The sequence below is a fragment of the Zalophus californianus genome, chromosome 16, assembly GCF_009762305.2.
Source record: "Zalophus californianus isolate mZalCal1 chromosome 16, mZalCal1.pri.v2, whole genome shotgun sequence".
NCBI classification, from domain to species: Eukaryota; Metazoa; Chordata; class Mammalia; order Carnivora; family Otariidae; genus Zalophus; species Zalophus californianus.
Genome location: NC_045610.1, coordinates 55080268 through 55106549, shown reverse-complemented (window position 1 = coordinate 55106549; position 26282 = coordinate 55080268). Strand labels below are relative to the sequence as shown.

General features: G+C 54.8%; 1 protein-coding gene across 2 annotated transcripts in view; it reads left to right on the top strand.

Moving 5' to 3' along the window:
- SDK2 (sidekick cell adhesion molecule 2) overlaps positions 1-26282 on the top strand; it is a 252647-nt gene that overhangs the window by 147419 nt on the left and 78946 nt on the right. Inside the window, exons 3-6 of one of the 2 annotated variants that reach the window (XM_027568023.2) lie at positions 1436-1542; positions 12275-12422; positions 18140-18273; positions 24786-24897. In XM_027568023.2, the coding sequence (XP_027423824.2) occupies positions 1436-1542; positions 12275-12422; positions 18140-18273; positions 24786-24897 (501 nt within the window). Of the gene's footprint in view, positions 1-1435; positions 1543-12274; positions 12423-18139; positions 18274-24785; positions 24898-26282 lie in introns of those variants that run through there. The other variant, XM_027568022.2, reaches the window with a different exon arrangement.

The following is a 26282-nucleotide window of genomic DNA, read 5'->3' as shown; positions in this document are numbered from 1 at the left end:
TGGTAATGGAGGTGGTGGTGGTGGTGGTGGTGGTGGTGGTGGTGGTGGTGGTGGTGGTGGTGGTGGTGGTGATGGAGGTGTTGGTGGTGATGGAGGTGTTGGTGGTGATGTTGGTGTTGGTGATGGTGGTGGTGATGGTGGTGATGGTGGTATTGGTGATGATGGTGGTGATGGTGGTGATGGTGGTGATGGAGGTGTTGGTGGTGATGGTGGTGATGGAGGTGTTGGTGGTGATGGCAGTGATGGTGGTGTTGGTGATGGTGGTGGTTATGGTGGTGTTAGTGGTGATGGAGGTGTTCGTGGTGATGGTGGTGTTGGTGATGGTGGTGGTGATGGTGGTGTTGGTGGTGATGGTGGTGCTATGGTGGTAGTGGAGATGGTGATGCTGGTGGTGGTGGTGAGCCCCGCTGGAACTTGTATAAAAGAAAACTTAACAACTCTTGAGAATAAGGTTGCTCTGTCCCAGGGTTGGCATAGCCTAGAGGCAGGTGGCAATGAGCTTGTCCACCATGTCAGCTGGGCAAACCCTCAGACACCCAAGGATGGGGGAGATGTCCTAGGCACAAGCCCCTTGATCCTCTGAGGTCCCTACTGAGCCAACCACTGGCCAGGCACAGGAAAGGTGATCACAGAGTGGCTACCAGGGGAACTAGCCCCCTCCATACCAGAGAGCACCACCTGCCCGTGTGTTACCTGCCAGAAGTCCCTCTCCCCGACTTGGCCTGGCCTCCTCCCTGCCTCTCAGCCAGGTCAGTGCCCCGCACACCTGCTCTCCAGCTACCTTTCCCCCAACACCAGACTCTGCTGCCCTTTGGGCCAGTCACGTGCTCCCAGAGCAGGCTCCCAAGGGTCCTCCTCGGGTTTGAGCATCCTGGCCTCAGGACCCACATGTACAGAAAGCCAACCTGTCCTGCTAGGAAGGCTCTGCCTTTTTCCTCCACAAAACTGCAGTGGAACTGTCTCGAATGTTAAGGGTGAGATGATACAAAGCATTAGGGGAAGCATGTGAACATTTCTGCCTCTGCCACCCCTATCCATTTCGGTTAATATTTACAGTCCTGGGCCTGGCCAAAATAGAATGCCCCCACCTTTCCCAGTCATGCAAGTCACAGGCAAGGGAAGACAACAACCTCCAGCGGAGGACCAGCAGAGGAGGCCTGGTCACAGCCAGGGTCAAGGACTCAGGCATAGCACCTCCCATCCGTGGGAAAATGCAGGCTACTCCCTAGGCACCTGAGCTAAAGCCTGGTTGCCCTTGGGAGGGACATTTCTATTGATAGGGACCTTCCTGTGACTCCAAGACGTGGCCAGAGGATCCAGAACTCCCTGGTGCTCTCCATTCAGGAAGAGGGTGACCTGGCAACCTTCACCCTCTGATCCCAGTCTGACATGTGCATCCCTGCCTTGCTCACTGGCTCTCTCGTCTGCACCCTAGGTACATGATCACCAGCCTGGACCGCACCCACGCAGGCTTCTACCGCTGCATCGTGCGGAACCGGATGGGCGCCCTGCTGCAGCGGCAAACCGAGGTCCAGGTGGCCTGTGAGTAGTATGATGGGCAACTTGGGGGCAAGGAGGGTCTGTGCAGCAGGAGAGGGTCTGCAGGGTCCCCACCTACCACCATGCTCTGGGCAGAGCCAAATCCCAGCCATAGGCTTCCATGCTCATTGGGTGCTGACGGTGGCCCTTTCTGCCTATCACGGGAGTGCCCTCGTTTTGTGGTGGACAGGTGCTCTCAAGGCTGCACCGCTGACAAGTGACACACACATCTGCCGGCTCAGAGTTCAGCACTCTTTCCATGGGACCAAGCTGCTTCTCTTTTAAAAGGGGCCCTATCACCTGGTTCAAGGGCCTCCTCTGGGGTTGGCTGGGCCTCGCACTTGGGGGTCTTCATGATGGCCCACCTGAATCTCTCCAGCTATGACACTCTTCTCCACAGACTTCCTGGTGCCCCCCCCCATGACCTTAACCTTTCCATCCTCCAACTCACGCAGTGCTGGAGCAGTAACAGCAAGCGGGTCCCATGATCTGTGGGATCGTTGGGAGATGCCTCATGGTGGCACCATGACCCTAAGAGGGAGGGGCAGGGATGACGAGTCTGGCTTCCTGGAGGAGCCAGCTGAGCAGACAGTAAAGTGTAGGCCCCTGTAAGTCCCTTCACCAGTCCCTGGAAGGACTTTCTCAAATGGAAGAAGGGAAGGCAGCTTCGGAAGATCCCAAGTGCATCTCGGGGGCCAGGGCCCCAGAGCACCAATCAACACCCTCCCCCTGAGACTCAGCATCCCCTTCTCAGTCCTGCCCCCCATCCTAAAATAGCTGCTGTGTGCTAGAAATGAACCTCATTATGGGCTGTTTCATTCTGGGTTCTTCCAGGGGTAGAGGTCCAAGGTGGCACAGTGGGACATGGGAGCGTGGAAAGCTTTAGTGAGCCTTGAAATTTAAGAAAAAAAAAAAAAAAAAAAAAGGACACCTCTCATCCAGAGCCTACAGGGGCTCGCCTCTGAATTAGCACAGGAGAGAGCTTGCTACTTGAACAGAAGTAGGGGAGAGAAATCTAAAAGGAAACCTCAAGCGAGGCAAAGAGTGTTGATAATAATTATGGAAAACAACCGTAATCAAAAGTGGAGGACGGAGTGTCTCCATAAATCAGCACTAAAGGCAACTCAGCTCACTCAGAGGAATGGAGAAGCCCTGAATTAAAATGATGGATCAGGGCACTGTCAGCGGCTGGAGAGCTCCCAGGGAGCCTCATTTAGCCGGTGCCCAGAGTCCTGCGGGGCAGGGGCAGAGCCACGGGCCAGCCTCCAGCAACTACGCGTGCATGCAGATGCCCGTGTGTGTGCAAGTTTGCGTGCGTGAGTGTGGGTTCGTGCGCGTGTGTGCGAGTGTATGTGTGTGCATCAGTCTGTTTCTTTGTCCCCCGCATGTGGGAGAGAACACGTGCACATGTGTGCATATGCACGTATCCGTAGATGTGTGTGCTTGCATGCGTGCAAATGTGCATGCCTAGGTTGGTCTGCCTCTTTGCTCACCTTGGTGCTGGTGATAACATAGTTTTGCATGTCGGTGTGCATGCAGTTGGAAATGCCATCCAGGACACAATGTCCCTGACAGTCTAGGCTCGTCCAGAGAATTCCTTGAGCTCATGTGCCCAATGCACCTAGCCAGTGCCTGCCCAGTCAGTGAGCGTTACTGCTGCAATTAATATTCTGTAGCATCGTGCTAAGGCCAGAAGAAACAGGCCACAGAATGGAAGGGCTCCTGGCACACACTGTCTGGCCAAATGCAGAGCAGTGAGCTGACAGTCACACCTAGGCCTTGCAGTCAGCCCAGCGTCTGCCCCTCACCCGCCTCTCACCGGGGCGTCCCTACCCCGTCAAAGCCACCACGTGTCAGCCCGGGCTTCAGGAGCCTCTGGACATGGTCACAACCATCACTGCCACCAGGTTCTATGGGGCCGCTGCTTAGCTGTGCCCGTGTGGCTACAGGTGGTCCCTGGCAGAGAGCAGGGGGGTCCCTGGAAGGGCCTGAAGGACTGAATGCAGTGGGGAGGCCCAGGTTCACCCCATTCCTGACCACCAGCTGCAGCTCCCAGGCCAACCTCGAGAACCGCTCCTCAGACTGCACCAAGCCGCCTTGCTCCACAGCATCCGAAGGGAGAAGCCACGACTTTTGCACCCCTTCGGACCTTAAGCCAGAGGAGTGAGGGGGGTCCTGGAGTCCACTCCAGTGGGCAGTTGAGAAAAACACTTATCCTGACAAGTTAATGATGGTTTTACCCCACTCTGGTGGCCACGGCGGGACGGAGAAGGGAAACCTCCCAACCCCCCCCCCTTGCTGGACACACTTGTCTCATCTGGTGGGGGTCTCTCTCTCTAGTTATGGAAGTTGAAGAACTTGCTGTCCAACCTGACCCCCACCCCTCAAAACACCTTCCAGGATCCTGGGTGTGGGGAAAGGGGGACCTGGCAAAATCACCCCCACCCACCTCGCTCTTTACCACCTGTTGCTGGGCAGTGCACACCATTCTCTCCCGTCCTCATCCCACAAGGCTGCCTAAGTCACACAGTGATGAAGTACCAGAGCAGGACTTGAACCCACAGCTGCCTGGTTCCAAAACACCCCCCTCGCCACACTGCCATCTAAGGTCAGGAATAGAAAAATCAAAATGGGGTGGGGGTGAGGAGAGAGGGGGTTAGCTGCTGAGGTCGGGGTTCCCATGGAACCCAGTGGGTGCTCTGGACTGGACTGTCCCATGTCCAGATAATGCCACAAACGGATGCTGCGTCCACCTAGGATGAACGCCACCTCCCACCACGGGGTCGGGGTGACGTGCTCTTCTTGGCTGTCGACAGAGGCGAGCAGATGAAAATGCTTACAAGTAGTTCCTGGGCCATGCCATGGGGGGGGGGAAGGGGGCTCAGGAAGTGTCGCTTCCAGCCCCAGCCTCGGCACTGAGTAGCTTAGGACTCTGGGCACCTGGTGTATGCGTGCGGGGGGATGGGAGGGGGCAGACAAAGGAAGAAGTATGGCCTCCATCCTCCTGGAAAGGTGAGCACGTGCCCCAAGACCCCTTGGAACAGACTCGGATTCCCTCAGGAGACGCCAAAGGAGATACGGCAGAGCCTCCAGAAGGATCCCTCCTTCAGTCTTTCCTCCGTGGGTTCCCAGGACAAGTCTGAGAGGCAGGAAGGCATGTGGTACGAGCCACATCTCGAGATGGGGAGACTGAGCCTCAGAGAAGGTAGAGGACAGCCCAGGGTCCCACAGCCAGCATTTCTACCTTCCACCTTCTCCTGCCTTGCTGTCAGGACACTGCAGGGTCTAGCCATGAACCGCCCCCCCCACCCCCCTCCCATTCAAATTCAGGCTCACCTCTCCCTACCTGTGTGACCTTGGGCAAGTTGCTTAACTTCTCTGTGCTTTTGTATCCTCTCCTCTTTGCATCCTGGAATAAACTCACCTTTCTCACTCTGGCCTAGCCACCATGTCTGCTCTCCGGAGCTGGGGCTACGGTAAGGCAAGTGAGGCACGGGGGATGCAAACTTGAAGGAGGCGCTCCCCCTTGGGTACTCAACGTGCACTCACAGGACACCGATAGCAGTGCCTCCATAAAACTTCTACGTTTGCTCCCCCAGTCCCCGTCCAGGGGCTCTCCCCGCTGTGTGCCCTGCAGACCTGCACCTGTCTGTCTCTCCACCTGTCTCTCTTGTACAGCCACACAGATGCCCACAGGTCTGAGGATGGGAAGGCAATGGCTGCTTCTCTGGAGCCCTCCATCTCTCCCGGTGGGTTTCTGCATCCCGGGGCAGGGAGGGGGGGGGGGCGGGCAGAAGTCTTTGCCCTTAGGGCTCCAGGCAGCCGGTTCTGGTGATGCTGCCCTTCCAGGCTCCTTCCGGAACTGGGCCAGGCAAGACCCACCTCTGGCTCCCACCCCCCTTCCCAAAGAGGGACTGTGAATTGGGTTCTAACGAGAAATTAATAAGGCAGCTGTGCTAACAACTAATGATAATGGCAAAGTCGTTACAAAAAGATTCTTTACATGTTTTTAATTACAGCAATTAAGAGGAAGTCAATAAAACGTCCACCCCACCCCCCAGCTCCCTTTCTGCCTGCACTCCCCAACCCCACCCCAGTCTCTTCTTTGTTTCTTTCAAGTTGCCATACATTTCTGGCTTGCAGCAAGCTCACTGAATGGCTGAGGGGGTTAGGAGAGCCTTCCTGGATCAAGAAGCCTTCCTGGCTGTCCACATCCACATTCTGGGGGCAGCAAGCCCACCCATAGGCCACAGGACAAAGGGCCCCTGCCCCATATGGAAGCCACCTGTACAAGATGGGACATGAGGAAGGGGCACCTGGGTGGCTCAGATGGTTAAGCATCTGCCTTCGGCTCAGGTCATGATCCCAGGGTCCTGGGTTCGAGCCCCACATCGGGCTCCCTGCTCCGCGGGAAGCCCGCTTCTCCCTCTCCCACTCCCCCTACTGTGTTCCCTCTCTCACTGTGTCTCTCTCTGTCAGGTAAATAAATAAAATCTTTTTTTAACTGTTTTATTTATTTATTCATGAGAGTCATAGAGAGAGAGAGAGAGAGAGAGAAAGGCAGAGGCAGAGGGAGAAGCAGGCTCCCCGCCTAGCAGGGAGCCCGATGCGGGACTCGATCCCAGGACCCTGGGATCATGACCTGAGCCGAAGGCAGATGCTTAACCATCTGAGCCACCCAGGCGCCCCAATAAATAAAATCTTAAAAAAAAAAAGATGGGACATGAGGGCATCGAGCCTGTTGCTGGGACTGATGCCCAAAATGCCACCGATGGGCCCATTTTTCTTAATGCTTAACCTGAGTGTAAGCATTGAATGTGGACTATTTAGGGGCCATCTACAGTTCTAGAGAACATGGCCGTGTCTTTTCGCCTGTTTCATTCACTCGTACAGCAACTCTTGCTGTAGGCCCACCGCGTGCTGAGCTCTGTTCTAGGCGGTAAGGACACAGGTGACAAAACGGGGACACCTGTTCCTGCCCCCAGGAAAGTAGTAGGGTGCCATGAAAGTTAAAAGGTGAATATATGATAGAATACAGAACATAGAAGGCCCGTGGAGAAAAATAAAGTGCTCTAAGGAAAAATGAGGCCATGTTAAGAGGGATGGAGGCTGGGGCAGGGGTCCTATTTGATAGAGTGGCTGAGAGAGGCCATCTGGGGAGGGGACATTGACCAGAGTCTCAAAAGAAGCAAGAGGATGAGTCACACAAAGGGGTAAGGTCTTTCCAGCCAGGGAACAGCAAGTGCAAAGGCCCTGTGGTAGGCTTGGGTGTCTGAGGCCAGGGTAGCTGGAGCAGAGTAAGGGAAGGAGACAGTGGAAGGAGATGTAGCTGAGGAAGTGGGGCAGTGGAGACAGATGGTAGCATTCGAGAAGTGGTCGGCACTTTTGATGTTACTCACAGTGTAGTGGAAATAAACATGCCTCATTGGGGAAGAGGCATAATACGATCTGATTGGAGAGAGAAAGCACTGTTTCTCTAATAAACAAAACCACAAGGAAACACCATCTCATGTCCACCAGACTGGCAAAAAAACGCGTCTGGCAAGACCAATAGTTGCCAGAAACTCCCATCCGTGCTGGAGGGAGCGTTAAGTGGTAAATTGGTGCAGATTTGGAAACAGTTTGGCATTATCTCATAAAATTAATGTGTGCACACCCTGCAACCCAGCAGTTTCATGCTTAGGCTCATGTTCTAGAGCCTGTCTTAGCCCTGTGCGCCAGAAGATCTGCATGAGACTGTTCTTAGCAGGACAGCAAAATGCTGGAAACAGACCTAACCTGCAGGTGCAGTGTTCCCTCACCACGTGGACACCCAGGCAGCCGTGACAATGACCGAACTAAGTGTAAGCACATAGCTGAAGCTCCAAAAAGAAAAAGAAAAAAAAATTGCACAAAAAAAAACAAATCACGGTAAATGACATACAGAATAATTCCAGGCATACAAGGGCTTGGAACCAAACTATATTAACCCTAAATTGTTTAGGGATGCATCTGTGTGCAGCAAAACTTGGGGGGAAAGCCATGCATGATTGCCACAGCATTTGGGGCAACAGTTACCTCGGTGGGGGAAGGGGGAATGCCTTGGGGTGGGGGACACCTTGGAGGGAGGGGGCATGTTTGTTAGTGTGCTGTTCCCTAAGCTGGGTGGTGGTATGGGAGTGTTCTAGTCTTCTGTAAAGTATACATATAATTATATTCAGTCTTTTGTATGCATGACATATTTCATGATTAAAAAAATGTTTTAGAAATAAAAGCAATGAATGTATTCTGAAGTGGGATGCATATTTCACAAGACCTTTTAAGATGTAACAAAGACATCAGGAATTTGGAGGCCACTTCCAGCTGTGCCCCAGGCTTACATTTCTTTGCTCTTTGGGGAATTCGTTGGGAAAGGTAGATCAGCACTGTAGGCATAACACGGTGTGTTAATAAGCGTGTACCTCAGGGAGCAAGTGCAAAAACCCTTATCTGTTTCTGCCTTAGTGTGCTTGAGGTTTCCCAGGGGTACCTGGGTCCCCAGGCTCTGCCAGTGTGTGGCGTCCCTCCTTCTAGCCTCCCTTTTGCACTGACCAGCTGAGTGGACGCCCCCTTGGCCCCTTGCTGCTGCTGTTCAGTGTGTGCATGGCTGTGCCTTGGGGCCCGTGAGCAGAGCTGGGGGCTCCTTGAGCAGGTCCCAGAAGCCCACTTGACTCAGTGCAGTGGAGAGACTAGGAGGGTTCTGGGGGGCCTGAGAGCCATGGTGAGGCAAGGAGATTATGGGGTGGAAACATGGAGGAGAACATCAGCTGCAAAACTTGGACCAAGACCGGCTGTGCCCTTCCTTCCATCCCTCTCACTGTTCATACGTACATACCTGCGCCCGTGTATAGTCATCCATCCTCCTGCCCGCCTTTCCTCCATCCGTCCATCTCTTCCTCTCTTCCTCCAGCCCTCCATTCATCCATCCCACAGTAGGGGCTCAGTAAGAGTCATTGCACGATGGCATTGGGTGAATTTAGAAGGAACCTACTGTGTGCAGAGTACAGGGCTAGGTGCCTCACAGGGACTTGCTGATGAACGCAACTGCCTCTTGAAGCTTACAGTATGGTAGGGAGAGAGAAAGAATGTGTGTGAAGCATGTTAATGTAGGGGATGAGTTAGGAAAGAAGCAGAAAGGAAATGCGGAGGGGGGTGGGGGCGGCAGGTTTGAATGCTGGCCCTGCCCAGCCCTGAATGCTTAACGTTGGATAAGCCACTCTATCTCCATGAGCTTTAATTTCCTCACTGATGAAATGGAGCTAATAAAACTCAAGAGGGGAGAAAGAAACACTATTACCATGAAATTGCTTTAAATTGTTCAAATATATCTTCAGAGTTCTGTGAAAAGTTTTTTAAATAGATAAAATTATTGTGAGAACTGAAATCAATGTGATTTATTGACATAATGTTTTATAAACAGAGCCAAGTATTGGAAATTAATAAACAAGTAAATATGTGTATTTACTAGAGTTGAGCTAGCCGTGGTAGCATGAGGATTACATGCATGTGAAGTCCACCAAGGAAGAAAGCCAATGGAGGGTCAGTGTGCAGCAATCTCTGTTCTTTAATTCTGTTTGGTGGCATGGGATAATCTTTGCTGAAGAGGTCGATGTTTCGGCTAAGCTGTGAAAAATGTATACAATTCTAATATTTTAATACTACAAACATTAGATATAATTTTTAGCACTTTAATATATTCTTCCAGTTTCTGTGTCTGCATAACAGATTACCCCAAAGCATAGTGGTGTATGGCAGTCATTTATTAGGCTCACCAAGTATGTGAGCCTTGGATCTAGACAAGGCACAGTAGGGATGGCTCGTCTCCACTCCATATGACTGAGGTCTCCGCTGAAAGACTTAAAGGCTGGAGACTGAAATTATGTGAGACCTCACACAACAATTCACATGTCCAGTGTGGGTGCTGGCTGTCCTCTGGGGACCTCAGTTCCTCCTTTCATGTACTCTTCCCATGTCTGTGTGGGCCAGATTGAGCTTCCTTACAACATGGCGGCTGGATTCCAAGTAGTTGTGTCTGTCTAGAGAGATGGATCCAAGGGGAAGCTGCAACCTTTTGATGACCTAGCCTTAAAAGTTGTATACCATCACTTCCAGCACATTCATAAGAAGGGCATGTTGGATGGGAGATAAATATTGATGCAGCCATCTGTGGAAAGATAGATCCTGACACACACATGTAGTATCTCATCTAATCCTGACTACAACCTATGAGGAACATACTCTTCATAACTCCATTTTACAGAAGAGGAAATTAAAGCTCAGCAAGGTCAAAATTTTGCCCAAGGTCATGCCTAATAAGTGACAGAAGTAGGATTTGAACTCAAGTCTCAGTGACTCCAAAGCCATTATTACCATTACATTTAGTGCCTGCCAAATGTAGAACAAGGATGCCAAGAGCACATTCTCTTTCTTGAGATCCTTAATTGCCTGGATCCCTCTGAGATGCTGTTGAATCACAGCACCTTGGTGAATCATGGCTTGTTCTGGAGACTTTCTAGGCAGGGGCCCCACACAAGGACAGGCCTGCAAGGGGAAGCCGAGTGTAATTCAGTGTGGCAGGAGGGCACATGATGTGGTGTGGGTGTTAAGACGGGAAAGGTTGATTGGGGTCAGATTAGGGAGGGATCTTGAATCAAGCAAGGGGATTTAGACTTTCCTGGGACAAAGAGGAGATCCCAAAGTTTCTGAGCAAGTCAGCCATATGTCCAGAAAAAATTAATTAGGAAGAGTGTAAGATGATGGGTGGGTGTGGAGCCTATGGAGACCCTGTTGGGGGGTGGTCAGAGCAACTGGGGTAACGGGGTTCGCTTGGTGGTGGGCCTGTGGGAACTAGAATCAGGGGGCTTGGTAAATGAGAGGGCTATCCCAGAGGAAGAGTCAAAGGACTTTGTGGGTACACGGAAGGGAAGCAAAGCACCACAAAAGGCTCCAGGGCAGGTGCAAGTGGGAGCTATTCACAGAAGACAGCAAGAAGAAGGTAAGAAATGCCAACATTTCTGTTGGAAATCGAGTTTTGGGTGTTGAAGCTCAGAAAAGAGCCAGAGCAGATATGAGAGTCTTTGTAGAGAGACTGTGGTCAAAACCTTTAGATGAGGGGAGGCCTCCCAGGGGGCAGTGGGGCCAGGAGGAGAACAGAACCCAGGACTTTGGAAAAAGAGAGGATAGGCCCATGGTTCTCAAACTTTGGCATGCAGCAGCGTCCTAGAAAGAGCGAATCAAGAACTCAGAGATCCAGGTGCATTGAAGCAGGGGCCTTTCCATGCCCTGGGGAGGAGCAAAGGATGGGAACAAATCTATGGGCTTACCGAGTTCCCAGGGGGATTCTGAGACCCACCAAAGTACTATGAGCCACTAGCTTGAGCCCAAACGGTCATTCTCCACCTTGGCTCATGTTGGAACTACCTGAGCAGCTTTAGAAATACCCACATTTGAGTCCCGCCCACCCTTCGGGGGATTCTGAGGTTTAGCCAGGCTGGGGAATGCCTGGTTGAAGGAGAGGGAGAAGAGGCAGCAATATTCGAGGGGTTGAGAAATAACAGTGAAAGCATCAGGAGACCAGGTGGCTTGGGACGTGGCCGCCTTGGCCAGGGAGGGGACAGTGGGCAGTGGGGACATGCAGCTCAGTTTTCGGTGGTCGGAACCTGATTGTACATGGCAGTGCTGTTGGCCAGCTCACACACCCCATACCTGTGGAAACAGAAGTCTGCAGGTGAGTTCTTGAACTTGGCATCAGCACTTTTTCTAACTGGTATGTGGCCAAGTTGGGGACAATGATGCTTGTCACCCTTGAATATGGACACCCTTCACTGGGGGTCTGGTGAAGATGCAGGTTCTGATTCTGTAGGTCGGGGCGGGGCTTGAGACTGCATTTCTAACAGGCTCACGGACCACACTTTGGGTAGCAAGGATGTACATTAATGTTCAAAAGTCATGACGTTCGGTGCAGACCCCTTCCTGTGCCCCATTGTAACCCCCTGCTACTAGAGTCAAACCCCACCTCAATTCCAGCCGGCAGGTGGGCCACGAGAAGTCTCCTGCCTGCATCTCTGCTGCTCTCTTCCCCTCCGGGCCGGCATAGCAGAGCCGGGATAAACGTTCCCCTCCTTATCTGCCAGCAGGGTAGGCATGTTTTTAAAAGAGCAATATGGTGTTTCCATTCACACTTGCATGCAGCCTCATACACTTCCCACCCAAGGCAGAGGAGGAAAATCATCTCCATACTCTATGAGCATCCAAGACCCCACCCTCCCCAGTATACCCAAACTTGCCTCCACCAAGAACCTAGGAAACCAGCACCAAGATGTGCCCTTCACCTCACGCTGAAACCCCGACTGCCCTGTGGGGCAGACACCAGACTCCAGACTCGGATCTGAGTTCAAATCCTAGCCACGTGCCCTTGGACAAGTCAAGGAACCTCTCGGAGCCTGTTTGGGCAGTTTTTCCCTTTGTAAAATGTGTGAAGTAATGACCAACCTCTTCGTGGTTGCTGGATGAATCGATTGGTTCATGGATATATGGATGTAAACCCCCAAAGCACAAAGCAGGGCGTGTCATAATGATGGGCTTAGAGGGTGGGCTGATGGGGTTGGGTGGGTGGTCTGAGCCCGGCGGCCTCCTTCCCTGCAGCCATCCTGCCACCACCACTCCCAGCACGGGAGCTGGGCAGTCTGACCCACACGTACGCTCTTCCCTCCCGCAGACATGGGGAGCTTTGAGGAAGGTGAGAAGCACCAGAGTGTCTCCCACGGAGAAGCGGCTGTAATCCGTGCCCCACGCATCGCCAGCTTCCCACGGCCACAGGTGACCTGGTTCCGGGACGGCCGCAAGATCCCGCCCAGCAGCCGCATGTGAGGCCCTGCTCTGGAGGGGGATGCAGGGGGCCTGCCCTGTGGGAGAGGGGATCTGGGACCTCCCGAATGACAAGAGAAGGGTGGCCAACAAGGAGGGGCTTTCTGGGAACATGCGTGTGAAAACTTGGGGACACAGCAACTCGGTGGCCTTCCTGGGGAGTCCCAGGGCATCGGCCCCACCCTCAGCTGCCTCCCAAAGCAATGAAACCCACAACAGGCAGTGACAGAAGCCATCCCCATCCGTGGGAGGGCGCTGGCATGTCCCCGGCAGGGTGGCCACCCGGCCGTTTCCCGTGTGGGGTGTGGGTGTGGCTGTGTGTGTTTTGGAGGAGGGGGGGCCGGGGAGGCCCGGCAGGGAGAGAAACACATGGCCCTTTCAGCATTAACAAGGACCCCTCTGTGTGGCCCAGTGCGTGGGTTGTGGCAGCCGGGCTTGTGGGCAGGAACCATGGAGCCAACACCTCACAGAGGGCGAGGGGCAGAGCATTTCCTCCAGGGACGCTCCCGGCCCTCCTGATCCCGCCTCGGGGTCTGGAGCCAGCCCCAGCTCTCTCCTTTTGGACTCCAGCTCTCCCCACCCAACCCCACTCCCCAGAAAACAAGAAAGACCACCTTTGTCCTGGTCTCCTCAGGCCACAGGTCAGCTGTGGGCAGAGCCCATCCTGGTCTCTGTGGGAAGCGGGAGCCAAGATGGACAGTTCTTGCCTTTGGGGTGAGAGAGGCCTCACAAGAATAACGTGATAACATCCCGGCACAAACAGCAGCTGTCGTTCCTTGAGTGGCCGCTGTGGCCTCGAGCCTGGGCTAAGCACACTGCCCACATCATCCTCTCCTCCGCGATGGGTGTGCACCTCCACGCGAGAGACGCTCTGTCTCGTTCCCCTTTCGATCCCCAGAGCGCACCCTCAAATAGCGGCTGTTGGAGGAATGACCCTCACAATAGTCCTGTGAGGGGGCTGGTTTTGTCTCCACTTTCTGGACAGTAGAGCCCCCCCCCCCCGACCCCCAGAGTTGAACCACGTTGCCAGGTCTCACGCGGCTGGTTCCAGGCTGGCCGACTCCAGAGTCAGGGTCCTTACTTCTGTCTTAGGTGGAAATTAGGTGACAACAGGGACACAGAGAAGGAGAGGAGGATAAATTGATTGCTCTCATAGAGAATTGGTCCTAGTACAGTGATTCTCAACCTACCTGTTAAAATCGTTTTGGACAATTTAAAATGTGTTGATCTTTAGATCCTACCCCCTGCACATTCTGAGTTTGTTGAAATGGGGTGTACCCTGGCACTTGGGGGGGGTGGTTAAAGCTCCCCAGTGACTCTGACACGCAGGCACAGTTGAGAACCACTGTCCTAGACTATATCCGTTACCCACAGTTACAGAAATGCTGCATAACAAAAGGTCCCAGGGACCAGAAGCAGTAAGCATTTATGTGTCATATGAATGTGCAGATCGGGACCTTGGCTGGGCTCTCTGATTTGCCTGGGGTCAGCTGGCTATTGACCAGTTAGCTTAACCGGGGGACTCTGCTCCGCATGTCCCATCCCCGAGGCAGCTAGCCCCGGCTTCTTCTGGCCATTGCAGAGGAGCAGGAAGGAAGCAGAAACATGGGTTTGCCAAGCCTCTGCTAACATCCCGATGGTCAAAGCGAGTCACGTGGTAGAACTCAGCGTCCAGAAGCAGGGGCATGAACTCTGCCTCTTGAGTGAGAAGAGCCGTGAAGTCACATGGAAAAGGGTGTGGCTACAGAGCCAGGGAAGGATTGGAGCCGCCCCCCCCCCCCCCCAGGTTAACAGGTGGACAGGCTCATGCTATATGAGTCGGCTCAGGCTTCCTTGCGCCTTATTAAGGGTCAGTAAAGCCAGCAGAGCATGGTTTACCATTAACACAGACAGTGAGGCTGAACTGCAGAAGGGGGGGGGTGCTCCCCCCACAGGTACTGAGACAGGTGAGTCCTGAGCCCTCCCTAACTCCCATCTCTGAGGTTATCACGCAGCTCCAGGTGTATCCGTGATGGCAGCCTGCAGGCCAGTCGGTTGGCAGAGGCTGCCTGGAATACTGTCTTGAGAAGAATGCTGAGGCCCCATCCAGACTCAGAGGCAAGAGCGGCTCCATGACAGTTCACAGTGGGTGCCGTGGCTGCAGGAGGGCTCGTGGGCGCGTCTCTACTGTGTTTGCTGTGGGGGATGAGAACCTCTCTCCACCCTCACTTGCATCGCCCCTCGCCTAACACCTTGCCACCCCCCTTTTCTCACTCCCGCCCTCTGTCCTCACCCCCTTTCCATTCCCAACAGCCTCTGGCACCAGGACAGAATGATCTTGGCGTGCAGACACATGCCCGCCTTCGTGGTCACACCCGCCGCCTTCCCACCCGCTCCAACACTCCAGCCAAACACATGAGAAAAGGCTGTGGAGATTGTATCTCAGCAATTACAGCAGATTAATATTCATGGCTGAGAGGAAAGGTCCCTGGAAGCAAATTCTCCGGCGTCTGTTTGCCAGAGATACGTATCTGCTTAGCGCTATCAGCCGGAGGGGCTTGCGGGGTGCCAACCGGGGCGGGGGGCGCTATCTCCGCAAGGCTGTTCTCACTGCCGGGGCAGGGATGCCGATTAGCCACACTTTGCCGCGGCTCTGGAGCTCACTGTTGAAAAGGAGACAAGCTGCCCAACAAAGACACATGCTGGGGGCTTTGGGCAGGTTCTAGGATGATTTCTTTTATTCTTAATTAAATTATCAATTGGCCCCCATGGACCCAAGGACAAAAAAGGGCTGGCTTAATAGGAGTGGATGGAAGGTGGGGTGGGAGCTGGGCCAAGGAGAGAAGTGGGAAAGATCTAGTCAATTGGAGCCTGAAGAGTGTGGCTGGAAAATGTACCCCCGCCCCTGTCTGAGAGTTGAACCCTGACCTCCATGCCCCGAGAGCATTCCAGCAGCTTCTTTCAGAGTGGCTGAATCTGGGGTGCAGCAGGCCAGAAGCCCTTCTGGGTGCCAGAAACAGCTCTGTGCACTTGGGAAGTGAGGTACAGGGTCATTCCAGAACCATCTGTTGAGGGGGTGGTCATCCTGCAGAAGGCCGGGAGTCCAGGGACCTTCCTTAACCACCTGCTGAGGGCAGAGGGAGGGCAGGTCAAAGGCCATGAGGGCTTCGAAGTCCCTCTGCCACATTCGGAGCTCCATCTCTGGTCCTGAGGGCCCCAGTCCAGAGTGTTCTCCTTGCCTCTAGTGCAAGTCAAGGCAACACCAGCTGCGGGTACAGACAAGACCCCCAAACACCGGGGACTTAGCACCAGAGAAGTGTTGTTTTTTTGTTTTGTTTTGTTTTTTTCTCATTTGAAGTCCCAGCAGAGGCGAGGGAGGGGAAAGACGCTCCTCCACAGTCATCCGGGGGCCCAGGCTGGTAGGAGCTCTGCCGTCCTCAACCCTGGGCTTCAGAGTTGCCCTGCTCTGACAGAGGGGAGAACCTAGGAGCTGCACAGGGGGTCCTTAGGGCCTGAGCCTGGAGATGGTGCACATACCTTCTGCTATATCCCACCAGCCCAGCCCCACTGCCCCACCTGGCTTCCCAGCTGCTTATGTGGATGAACTACCACCCACTATGCCATCTCACCCAGGACAGGGCACCTCCACCACGGCACAGTCCACGCTTGGGGCCTGATAAATCATTGTGCGGGCTGTCCCATGCATTGTAGGACACTTAGCAACATCCCTGACCTCTGCCCAGCCCCACAGCTGTGGCACTAGCACTTGTCCAGACATTATCAGATGTCCCCTGGAGGGTGACGCCCCCCTCCCCCACCCCCCGATTGAGAACCACTGACCTAGAAGGATCCATCGTAATATGGATAAAATAGAGCAAAAGGAGAGGTGGGGGGGTGAGGTGGTCTCTTCCTGGTCAAGGAGAGAAAGCACTGGAGATGGGAACCCTCCCTGGAGGCAAGAGGGGGTTCAGGTCAGGCAGGTGCCCTGGGGAGTGGGGCCCGGCCATGCCCAGTGTGCCCACCCTCCAGAGATTTCATTCAGCCGGCTCGTCCGGGGCCGCCGTGTTGGAGAGGGTAGGGAGCTCCCTTCAAGTGGTCCAGGTGCACTGCTGCCCATCACATTAGTCCTGACATTGGCCTGTGGGCCGAGTGAGGGCTGCAGGAGAGGGAGGGTGACAGCCTCAGGCCAGATGCGGACAGGACGGAAGCAGCGGCAGGAATCAGAATCCCTCAACCTCGGGGCTGGGGGAAATCTTCACAAGCATTTCTTCTACCCCCTTCGCAGATGTGGAGACTGAGGCTCAGCATGGAGGAATGGATGTGTTCTTAGAGGCTGTGGCCGGAGCTCATTCCAGAGCTGCCCCCGGCCCTTGACACAGCCCAGCCTTCCTCCCCGACCCTGGCCTGCCCCACCAGCTGCACTAAAGGACAAGGACCTCTGCAGGAGACTTCCCTGTAGGGAAACGGTCCCTGTTCCTATCCCAGCTTGCCACTTTAAAAATATTTTAGCCTGGCTTTATCTTACTTTCCATCAGCTCATTAGCTGGAGAGGGGTTTTCCTCCAGAAAAAAAACAAAAACAAAAATATCATTAGGGTGCCCAAGAACTGGGGGGAGAGGGCTTTCCCTTCCTACTTCCCAGAGCTCCAGTGACGGTGTGAGACTCAGCCCATGAACCCCCCAAAACCAGGAGAGAGGGGACACCAGCACAGCCCAGCTAGAGAGGCATCAGCGGGGATGTTTATTTGAGAGCCTGTTTAAAACTCTGTAACATTCACCTAATGGGAAAATTTGAAAAGAATTCAACTGGGTCTGTCCTTGTTAAACTAACATTAAGGATGTTTAACAGCTGTCTCGGGCACATCACATTAAAATCCGAGATAGACTTGACAAACTAATGGTTTTGTTTGTCATCGAGAGAGCGGGTAAGAGGGGGAGCCGGGCAGAGCGGGCGTGGGCAGCGCTCCTGGGGCTGTCTCCCCTGCGTCAGACAGGGTCCTCAGCTTCCCGCCTGGACCGGCCCCTTTCCCTGCCTGCAGACCAGGTGCTGTGGGGCTGCATGGTGGGACCCCAGTGGAGGGGACCTGCACCCCGCCGCCCGGCTGGCCTCCTTCCTCCTCCCCCCTCAGCCCACAGGCAGTCTCCGTCCTTGTTGACCAGCTTCGGGAAGGGAGCACCTGACACCCTGAGAGGGGGCTGGGGGACAGAGGAACCCCCGTCATCAGTGGTACAGGCCACCTGTGGCTTTGGAATCAATCCCAACAAACGTAGAATTAGGTTAAGGCATTGATTCTGGAATGATCCTCTTCATTTCTAAATTCATGATCATCGCTCATCATCCGTTCCTCGTTCATTCATTCCACTGACTAGGTTTCTTTGGTGCTAGACCCTCCTGGTGCAGAGAGGGTCACACTCAGCATCGAAATTGTGACGTGGGAAAGGACAGAAGGCCGTGGGGGCTCGGATGCCTGGGGCCAGGTTTGGGGTGGGGGCTGGGAAGCTTCAACAGGGATGGTCTCGGACCTCTGTGCACATTCCGGGTTTGGGTCTGACCCCAGCCCTGGAAGCACGTTGGGATTCTCTGCAAACAGAGCGTGCTGAAGTTGAGGCAGTCAGTGGTCCTAGGAGCTGGGCTGGAGGAGGGGCTCCGGGGGCCACCAGCTTCTTGTCCCCGTGCCCATCCTCCGATGCTCAGAGCCCCTGGGCCCCTGTCGGACAGATCCTTTTCCTCTTCGCAGAGCCATCACCCTGGAGAACACCCTCGTCATCCTGTCAACGGTGGCTCCCGACGCAGGCCGCTACTACGTGCAGGCTGTTAATGACAAGAATGGGGATAACAAGACCAGCCAGCCCATCACTCTTGCCGTGGAGAGTAAGTAAGCGGCTGGGCCTGGGACGGATGGAGGAGCGCATCATTAAATCTTGGGAACGGGGCTCCAGGGGGTCGTAAAGGAAGACGGAGTGGTGGCAGAGGGGGGCGGCTAGAGTAAGGCAGCAGAGGGGCGTCCGAGGAATAGGGGGTGCCCCAGCATTGGGAGTGTGAGGGTAGAAGCAAGGAGGGAGCTGAGTGCTGGACCCCGTTCCCATGACAAAGCTGAGATCCTGCATCAGGGGAGGGGACGCTGAGCTGGCTGTGAGCAGGGCTGCTGGAGGCCCAGAGACGGCGTGGGATGCGGAAGAGAGTATGCATGTGTGGGTCACCGCCACCTCTGGGGCTCAGGTGCCGACAGGGAGAGCATGCAGGAGATGGGGAGCTTGTTTCGAGAGAACTGCATACACAGCCTCTACTCAGCTGCTCCATCAAAGCACTACTCAGAGCCAGGCTGTCTCCCCTCGTGGGAACACAGGCTCTCCGCCCAGGCTCCTGCCTAAAAACGCCTCTCTGCCCATCCCAGCAACCACCCAGCACCCTAGAAGAGATGGGCCAAGCTCTCCCCAGTGGCAGAGAACAGATGTTAACAAATGGAAAGGGGTGGCTCCTTGGGTCTCCTTTGGCAAAGAGGTCTTTATTCGTCTAGCCAAGACTGCAGTCAGGTGTCTGATCCCTGACGGAAATGCTGGGACGCGCCCCCGGCCTGATTCTCGCCGGCCAGCCTGGCCGCCTCCCTCTGCGCTCTGTCCCTGGGCGAGAGATGGCGGGTGGGGTGGCTCCGGCAGCCAGCCCAGGCCCAGAAGCCCCGCCGAGTACGTGGTTACCCGAGCTTGCCGTAGCAGCTGAACAACCACGCAAGCTGGGGGGCCAGATGTTCACGTCCCTCCACATCTGTACCACTCCTGCTCCAAAAGCAAGTCTCATTTATCATCCATGGTCGCATGGGGACACAGCCGCCAGCAGCAAGACGCGGGTGTGGATCTGCATGGGGCCTTCCCGTGTCCTTCCCCTGATCCCTGCCTCTGTCTGCCGATGGCTGGAAAGCCCAGAATGTTCCTCAGCCCCACCGTGTCCATTCCTAGGCCTTCAGAGCACCAGCTGACCCCCTTCTCATATCCCCAGAATTAATCCCCTTCCCCAGCCCCAAGTTCCAGTTGGTCTAGAAAGACGCCTGAACGCACAGAGGAGGGTTCCATTCAGGATACTGACCTATCAGGGTCACAAGGGTGACCTCTGACATTGACCTGGGCCCCCCTATATTCTCCAGTGATCAGATACCTGGAGTCTAATGGAATTCAGTCACTGGGGAAGAGGCAAAGTTCACGGTCTGAGTCAAGGTGACTCGATTTACCCTGGGACCAGAGGTTGGAGCCCCCCACTCTGTGCTCCTCCCCAACACCCGACCTCCTCCTCACGGGCCTTAAGCCAGCGACCTTGCGGGCAGACTGTGGATGTCATTCACTCTCTGCTCCATCTCAGCTCCCCACCCCAACCCTCCATCTGGCCCGAGGGAGGAGGGTAGGATCCTTCCCCACCCCCGTGTCTACCCAAGCCTCCTCCGGTTGTCTGTTTCTCCCACCCCATCGCCCCTTGTCTTCTGTTTTCACGCGGGGATTTGTACTGGATTAAGAGCAGAATCAGCTGATTCTCCGCTAATTTCTCCTCCCACGAGTGATTGCACTTCAAAACCCTGTTCATGTCACTGACACAAAATCCCCCAGCCCGCCTGCCTGCCAGCCAGTTTACCAGGAGCACTTGCCACTTTACCCACCACCAGCTCCAGCCCCCCTCACTGATTTCAGGAGCCTGGCCCCTCCCTCTGTTCCCCCCTCCTCTGCCCTCCGGGGCAATTCTATTTCTTAGAGGCCCTGGGGCAGGGAGGTGGGGGAGGGGATGCCCATGCTCTTCAGAAATGCAGAAGTTTAGAACAAAGCCAGTGCCCACCCTGGAGTTGGGACCTGACCCCTGCCCAGGGGTCACCCTGATGACCTCACACAGACTGTCAAGCCTGGACCATGGCCCCACACTCAGGAATGGGGTAATTTACAATTTGCCAGTAGCCTCATTTTTAAAAAAGGAAAAAGCAACAGGAAATTAATTTTATTAATGTATTTTATTTGCCCAACATATCCAAAACATTACCATTTTCACATACAATCAACAGAAAATATTAATGAGGTACTTTATGCTGGGCTTCTCTTTCCTACTAAGTCTTCGAAATCTCTGTGTATTTTATACTTGGAGCACATCTTTGGGTTGCTCAATTTTCATCTGAAATACGTGATCTGCATTTAGACTTCATCAACTTTACAGCTGGAAAGGTGATGTTGGATACCGGAGTTGTTCTACACATACTTAAAAGTGTTCTAATAACTGATTTGGGGATCTGTTTTTAAATTAAATGTAAATTAGATCAAATTAAATCCCATTAAATCAAAGGGGCGCCAGTCACATTTTAAGAGCTCCTAGCCACCCGTGGTTCGTGGCCCCTATGTTGGATGCCTGCCCAGGAGAGGGGAGCAGCTTACCTATGTGCTCCCCGCCCCCCAACGCACTTGACCTGTGGCCCAGGTGAGTCACATGGTCCTTGAGTCTCTGTTTCCTGGCACCTCCGGCAAAATTGTAGTTGGGAAGATTCGATGAGACCCCAGGAGAATGCATCACAGGGGTGTCCCCTCCTGGTGCCTGTTACCAGAATTATCCCAGGGCAGCAGGATCCAACTTTGTTTCTGTGTGGAGAGCCTCTGTGCTTTCTCAGCCCTGGGTCCTGTCCACGGCAGGAACTCACATGGAAGATAACTCTCCTCCTTGCTCTGGTTTGCATGTGATCTTCTGGCTTGACCTTTGGCCCCCGTTCACCCCACTGCCCAGAGCATGAGTCTGATGAGGCAGATGTCCTGCATTCCATTCCCGAGCATGGTCCGCTGTCCTCACCCCAGCTGGTCATCCGAAGAGCTAGCGAGCAAGGAGTCGCCAGCCCAGGGCCCCCAGCAGAGAGCATCTGTCGGCAAGGTATGCCCCGCTCGGGGCCACGTCCGTGCCACCCAGGGCCGTCTTGACGTCCCCAGTCCACCCTGAGCTGTCCTTCTCTGCCTTCACACCACACCAGAATAGGAGGCTGGTGAGATCAGGGGGAGCCAGGGAACTGGGGGTGAGGGTGGGAGGGGCAAGGAACATTGGCTTCTTCACTTCCGGGGACCAGAGACGGGGAGGACTGTGTGAGGCACAGTGCAGTTGGTGGGTCCTGGAAGCTCAGGGAAAGGGGTGTTGGAGAAAGGGGTCCACAGAGCTAAATGTCCAGAGCAGTCAGAGAGAATCAGAGTGGAGAAAAGGGGACTTGCACCAGGAGGTCACGGGTGACAGGGAAAGGAGAATGCGTGCACGGGGTCCAGCGGGGGAGGGACCAGGGCTGAGGGGGTGCTCAGAGGTAGTTCAGACAACTAGCAGAGCGGACGGCAGCCAAAAGGGAGATTTGTTCCCTTCTGCTCCCGAGCAAGGACTGAGCCAGAGAGATGATCTGGGGAGTGGTTAATGGCGTGGGTTTGCAGCCCTGGAGACCTGGTCCTTTTCTTGGTTCTGTCCCTCATTAGCGACTGTCACTGGGAAGTAAACTACGTAATGTCTCCGGCTTTCTCATCTGTAAATTGTAGATGACAGTCATGACCGGCGTCCGGTGGCTGGTGGCCATTGTGATGAGGGAGTAAGGTTCAGCAGAGTGCTGGGAAGGGGCCGGATGGGTGGCACCTCTTACCCTCAGTCGGAAGGCCCTGGAGGGTCTGTGACTTTCACCTTCTGGTGGTCTCTGGGTCCATCACGTGGTTTGGGGTGGGAGACAAGGAAGCTGTCCCCGAGCATAGGCAGGTACACCCCAAGGAGGACAGACTATGATTTACTGAGCACCTACTCAGCACCGGGTACTCTGCACTCACCCCAGACCAGGTGGCCACCCCTACCGACGCCCTTCTTCCCAGCATCCATCCCATCGGCTCTAATCCGATAAATGTCTTAAGCACTGATCTGAGATCCAGACCGTGCGCTGCATGAGGACAGACCCCTGCCCCCCCTCACTCAGTGAGGAACCCCTGGTACCAGGCACAGTCTGCAAGGGACTGAGCCCTCACCCAGAAAAGATCTGTTGAGCAAGAGGCTGAACTCACAGAACCCTGCGATGCGATCATTTTTATCCCCATATTGCCCCGGAGAAAATCAAGACCCAGCTGAGACACCCCCCACCCCACCCCCACCACTGCACCACTGCGGGATGGCTGGGGCGGAGCAAGGTTTTGAACCAGGTCTTCCTGACCCCCCAGCCCTCCATCGCTGGGTCCAGGGGTCCCCAACCACAGCTGGTCCCTCCCCTCGAGCCCCAGGGCCACTGCCAGGACCGACGCATGACCTCCAGGGTCCCCGGATGGGTGTCAGTCTCCCCTCCACCCAACAAGTTGCCCTGAGGCCCTGGGGTGGCCCTCCTATTTTTAAACTCCGAGGGCTCTGTTTACCTGGCTCCGCAGTGGGGCACGTCGCTTGGGCTCTGTCTGTCTCCTCCTCCTGCCCCATTAATCTGGGCCGTGGTACCTGCGCGCCCCGGCATGTAATAAACAACTTAGAGCACACTTTTATGGATTCAGCTATATCAGCAGCTTTCAGTCCGATCGCTCTTTATGGCACCTACATGAGGCTTTTATATTGTTGCAATTATTTTGCTTTATATGCTTCCTTTCTTCCCTCTTCATTTTACTTTATTTTTTACATTTTTATTCCCTTTTCTAGCAAAGCCTGGAGTTCAGGCAAGAAAACCTGCCCAGGGCTGACCAGGGTGGCCCAGAGCGGCAGTGGGGCCGTGACATGCTCTCCCCATAAAGGATGTCCTGTCACTGTTCCCCACCGCTCCCCCCCCCCCCACAGGGCTGTGCAGGTCATTATAGTCGGCTGCCTCCAGAACCTCCTGGGAAGGAGCCAACCGGATGGATTTTTCGTGAGAGAAAAAGCCCTCTGTGGCTCTACTTCCAGGAGCACTGGAGCAGGTGCATGGAGAATATTGGAGTTTCTGCCAATATCGGGCCTGTGCTGACCCACCAAGAGCCTGGCCACTTCTTAACTCAAAAGAATACAAAAGGCGAAGCTACTGCCTCTGTTAGAAGAGCTCGGGGTATTGTGTTGTGTTGATAAAGCCCACTCGTGATACGTTCTCTTGCATTTCAATCACTGATCCTGAACTGGTGCAGGGCTAGCCCTGGTCCATTCGTGCCTTCGCCGAACAAATATACATGAGCCCCGACTATGTGCCAGACGTCTCCCTGGTGCTGGAGAAGGAGGCATGAGCAAGGCTGTCTCAGCGCGGGCTGCCGTAACAGGTTACCCGACCGGGGGCTTCAGCAGAGCGGTGACCTCTCAGTTCGGGAAGTCCAAGGTCAAGGGACCAGCATGGCTGGGTTATGCTGAGGCCTCTCTTCCTGCCTTGCAGACAGCCGCCTTCTTGCTGTGTCCTCGCGTGGCAGAGACAGAGTTGTGGTGTCTCTCTTCTGATCAGGGCACCGGCCCTGTTGGATTAAGGCCCCACCCTTAGGACCTCACTTAAGCCAATGACCGACCGAAGACCCCAACTGCAAATACAGTCACATGGAGGTTAGGGCTTCAACATACGAATTTGGAGGAGACCTAATTCAGCCCAAGGCAAGGATTCGTGAGGTTCCTGCCCTGGGGAATGTATTAGCTTCCTTGGGCTGCTGTAACAAAGTTCTGCAAACTGGGGGGCTTGTAACGACAGAAATGTACTAACAGTTTTAGAGGCCAGACGTCTGAAATCGAGGCGTTGGGAGGCCTGTGTGCTCCCTGAAGGCTCTAGGGAATGATCCTTTCTTGCCTCTCAGCTTCTAGTGGTGGCTGGCAATCCTTTGCATTCCTCCTTGCCTTGGAGATGAGATACATCACTCCAAGTCCCTGCCTCCGTGCTCACCTGGCCTTCTCCCCTCTGTGTCCATGTGTCTGTATCTCCATTTCACGCGTCTTGTAAGGGCATGTCGTATCGGCCTTAGGGCCCACCCAGATACAGAAGGACCTCATCTTGACTTGATTACACCTGCAAAGACCCTATTTCCAAAGAAAGTCACATCGACAGCTGCCGTGGACATGAATTTGGGGGGATTACTATTCAACCCAGTACAGGGAGTTTGTGTTCAGGTGGAAGAGGGGGCCAGCGAAGAAGTAAGCTAATAAGATAAATGTGGATGGGGGGAAGGAGTTTGAAGGCACAAACAGGACAAGGGGCTAAGGGGGAGGGCATGTTGTGTGACAGGAAGGTGGGGGGGGCTCTGGAGTTCTCCAGTGGGCGCTCGCTGGACACTGCAGATGCCCATGACCAGAGGGAGAGGGAGAGGTGAGAGGGACCCTGGGGTCATGCTGCTTGGGTCGGTGCCCCATGGTCACCTGCCCAGCTCCATGAGGACCAAGGTCTCCCGAGTGGAGACAGGATTTCCGCCCTCTGTCTCCAGCTGTCCCTGACCTCTCCCCAGATGTCGGGGGGCCTGCAGACCCCATCGCCCCAACCATCATCATTCCTCCCAAGAACACCAGCGTGGTGGCCGGGACCTCGGAGGTGACCATGGAGTGTGTGGCCAATGCCAGGTGGGTAGCATGTTCCCCCCCCCCATGCTCCCCTGCACCTTTGACTCCAGCCTGTGCTCCTGACCTGTGGGCTCCAAGGGGACCAGCCCGAGTTCAGGGAGGTCTGCAAGTGTCACGTGAGGACCCAGGAAAGGAGATGGGGCGTTTGCCCTAGAGGAGGGGTGACGCCTGGATGGGCTGGCTCATTCTCTGTGGCCTGAGGGGAGAGACCAGGCCTGGGGGGGGCGGGGGAAGTTACCGGGCAGCAGATTTCAGCTCAGGGTATCGACGCCTCACTTATGGCCCTGAGGGCGATCTGGAAGGGGCGGTTTTGGTCCTTGTGTGCAGGGACGCAGGGCTGGGAGAGGGCTCGTGTGGGGGCCTTGGCAGGAGGGAAGACCTGGGGTCAGACCCATCTGCAGCCCCTTCCTGGCCACACACGACCCTCACTTCCCTTAACCAGGAAACAATTCAATAATTACCGCACCTCATCACATGTGGGCGCTGTACTGTACTTCCTGCATGATTTCTGTTCCTCCCACAACTACCCCGAAGCCCAGAGAGGGCAAGCAACCTGCCCAAGGTCACCCAGCGGGCCAACAGCAGGGTGGCAGTAGAACAGGCCACCCCCCAAGGCCCAGGCCCATTGCCATGCTCTGGGCCTCAGTCTCCTCGGCTGTAAAATGGGAATGATTCGAGCACACACCTCCCCGGTAAGGTGTGTAGGTGGAGTGCTGAACCTACCTCGTAAGTACTCAAGAAAGGTGCTCGCATGTGATGGGTGGGGAGTCAGACCAAGGGCCCCGAGGTCACCTCCTGTTGAAGAGTCCCGGAGAGCAATCCTGTAGCAGCGTTCCTATGCGTGCGCTCCTGGAGACACAGGTTCCCTGGGAGGGTGGGAAAGGCCTTGGTGTGGAGCTCGCCAAGGGCGTGGAGAAGACCTGCAGCCCAGAACCTGCCTAACGGCCCTCGAGCCAGTGCAGCCCACACATACTCGACCACGGGACCCTTTTCCATGGGACCCTCTGCACACCCTGTGCAACCATAGCACAGAGCCCTTGAGGATGTGCCCGGCGCTAAACAAGAGAGCACGCCACGGGGCGCCTGGGCGGCTCAGTCGGATAAGCGTCCAGTTAAGCCTCCAGCTCTTGGTTTCGGCTCAGGTCGTGATCTCGGGGTCATGAGATCGACGCCTGCATTGGGCTCCACACTCAGTGCAGAGTCTGCTGGAGATTCTCCCTCTCCCTCTGCCCCTCCCACCCTTTGCTCGTGTTCACGCATGTGTGCTCTCTCTCTCTCTCTCTCTCTCAAATAAATAAATCTTTTAAAAATATAAAACTAAAATGAACAGGAGAGCAGGCCAAACCCAGTCTCAGGAGGTCTTGAGGGGCCGGGGTCAGTGATGG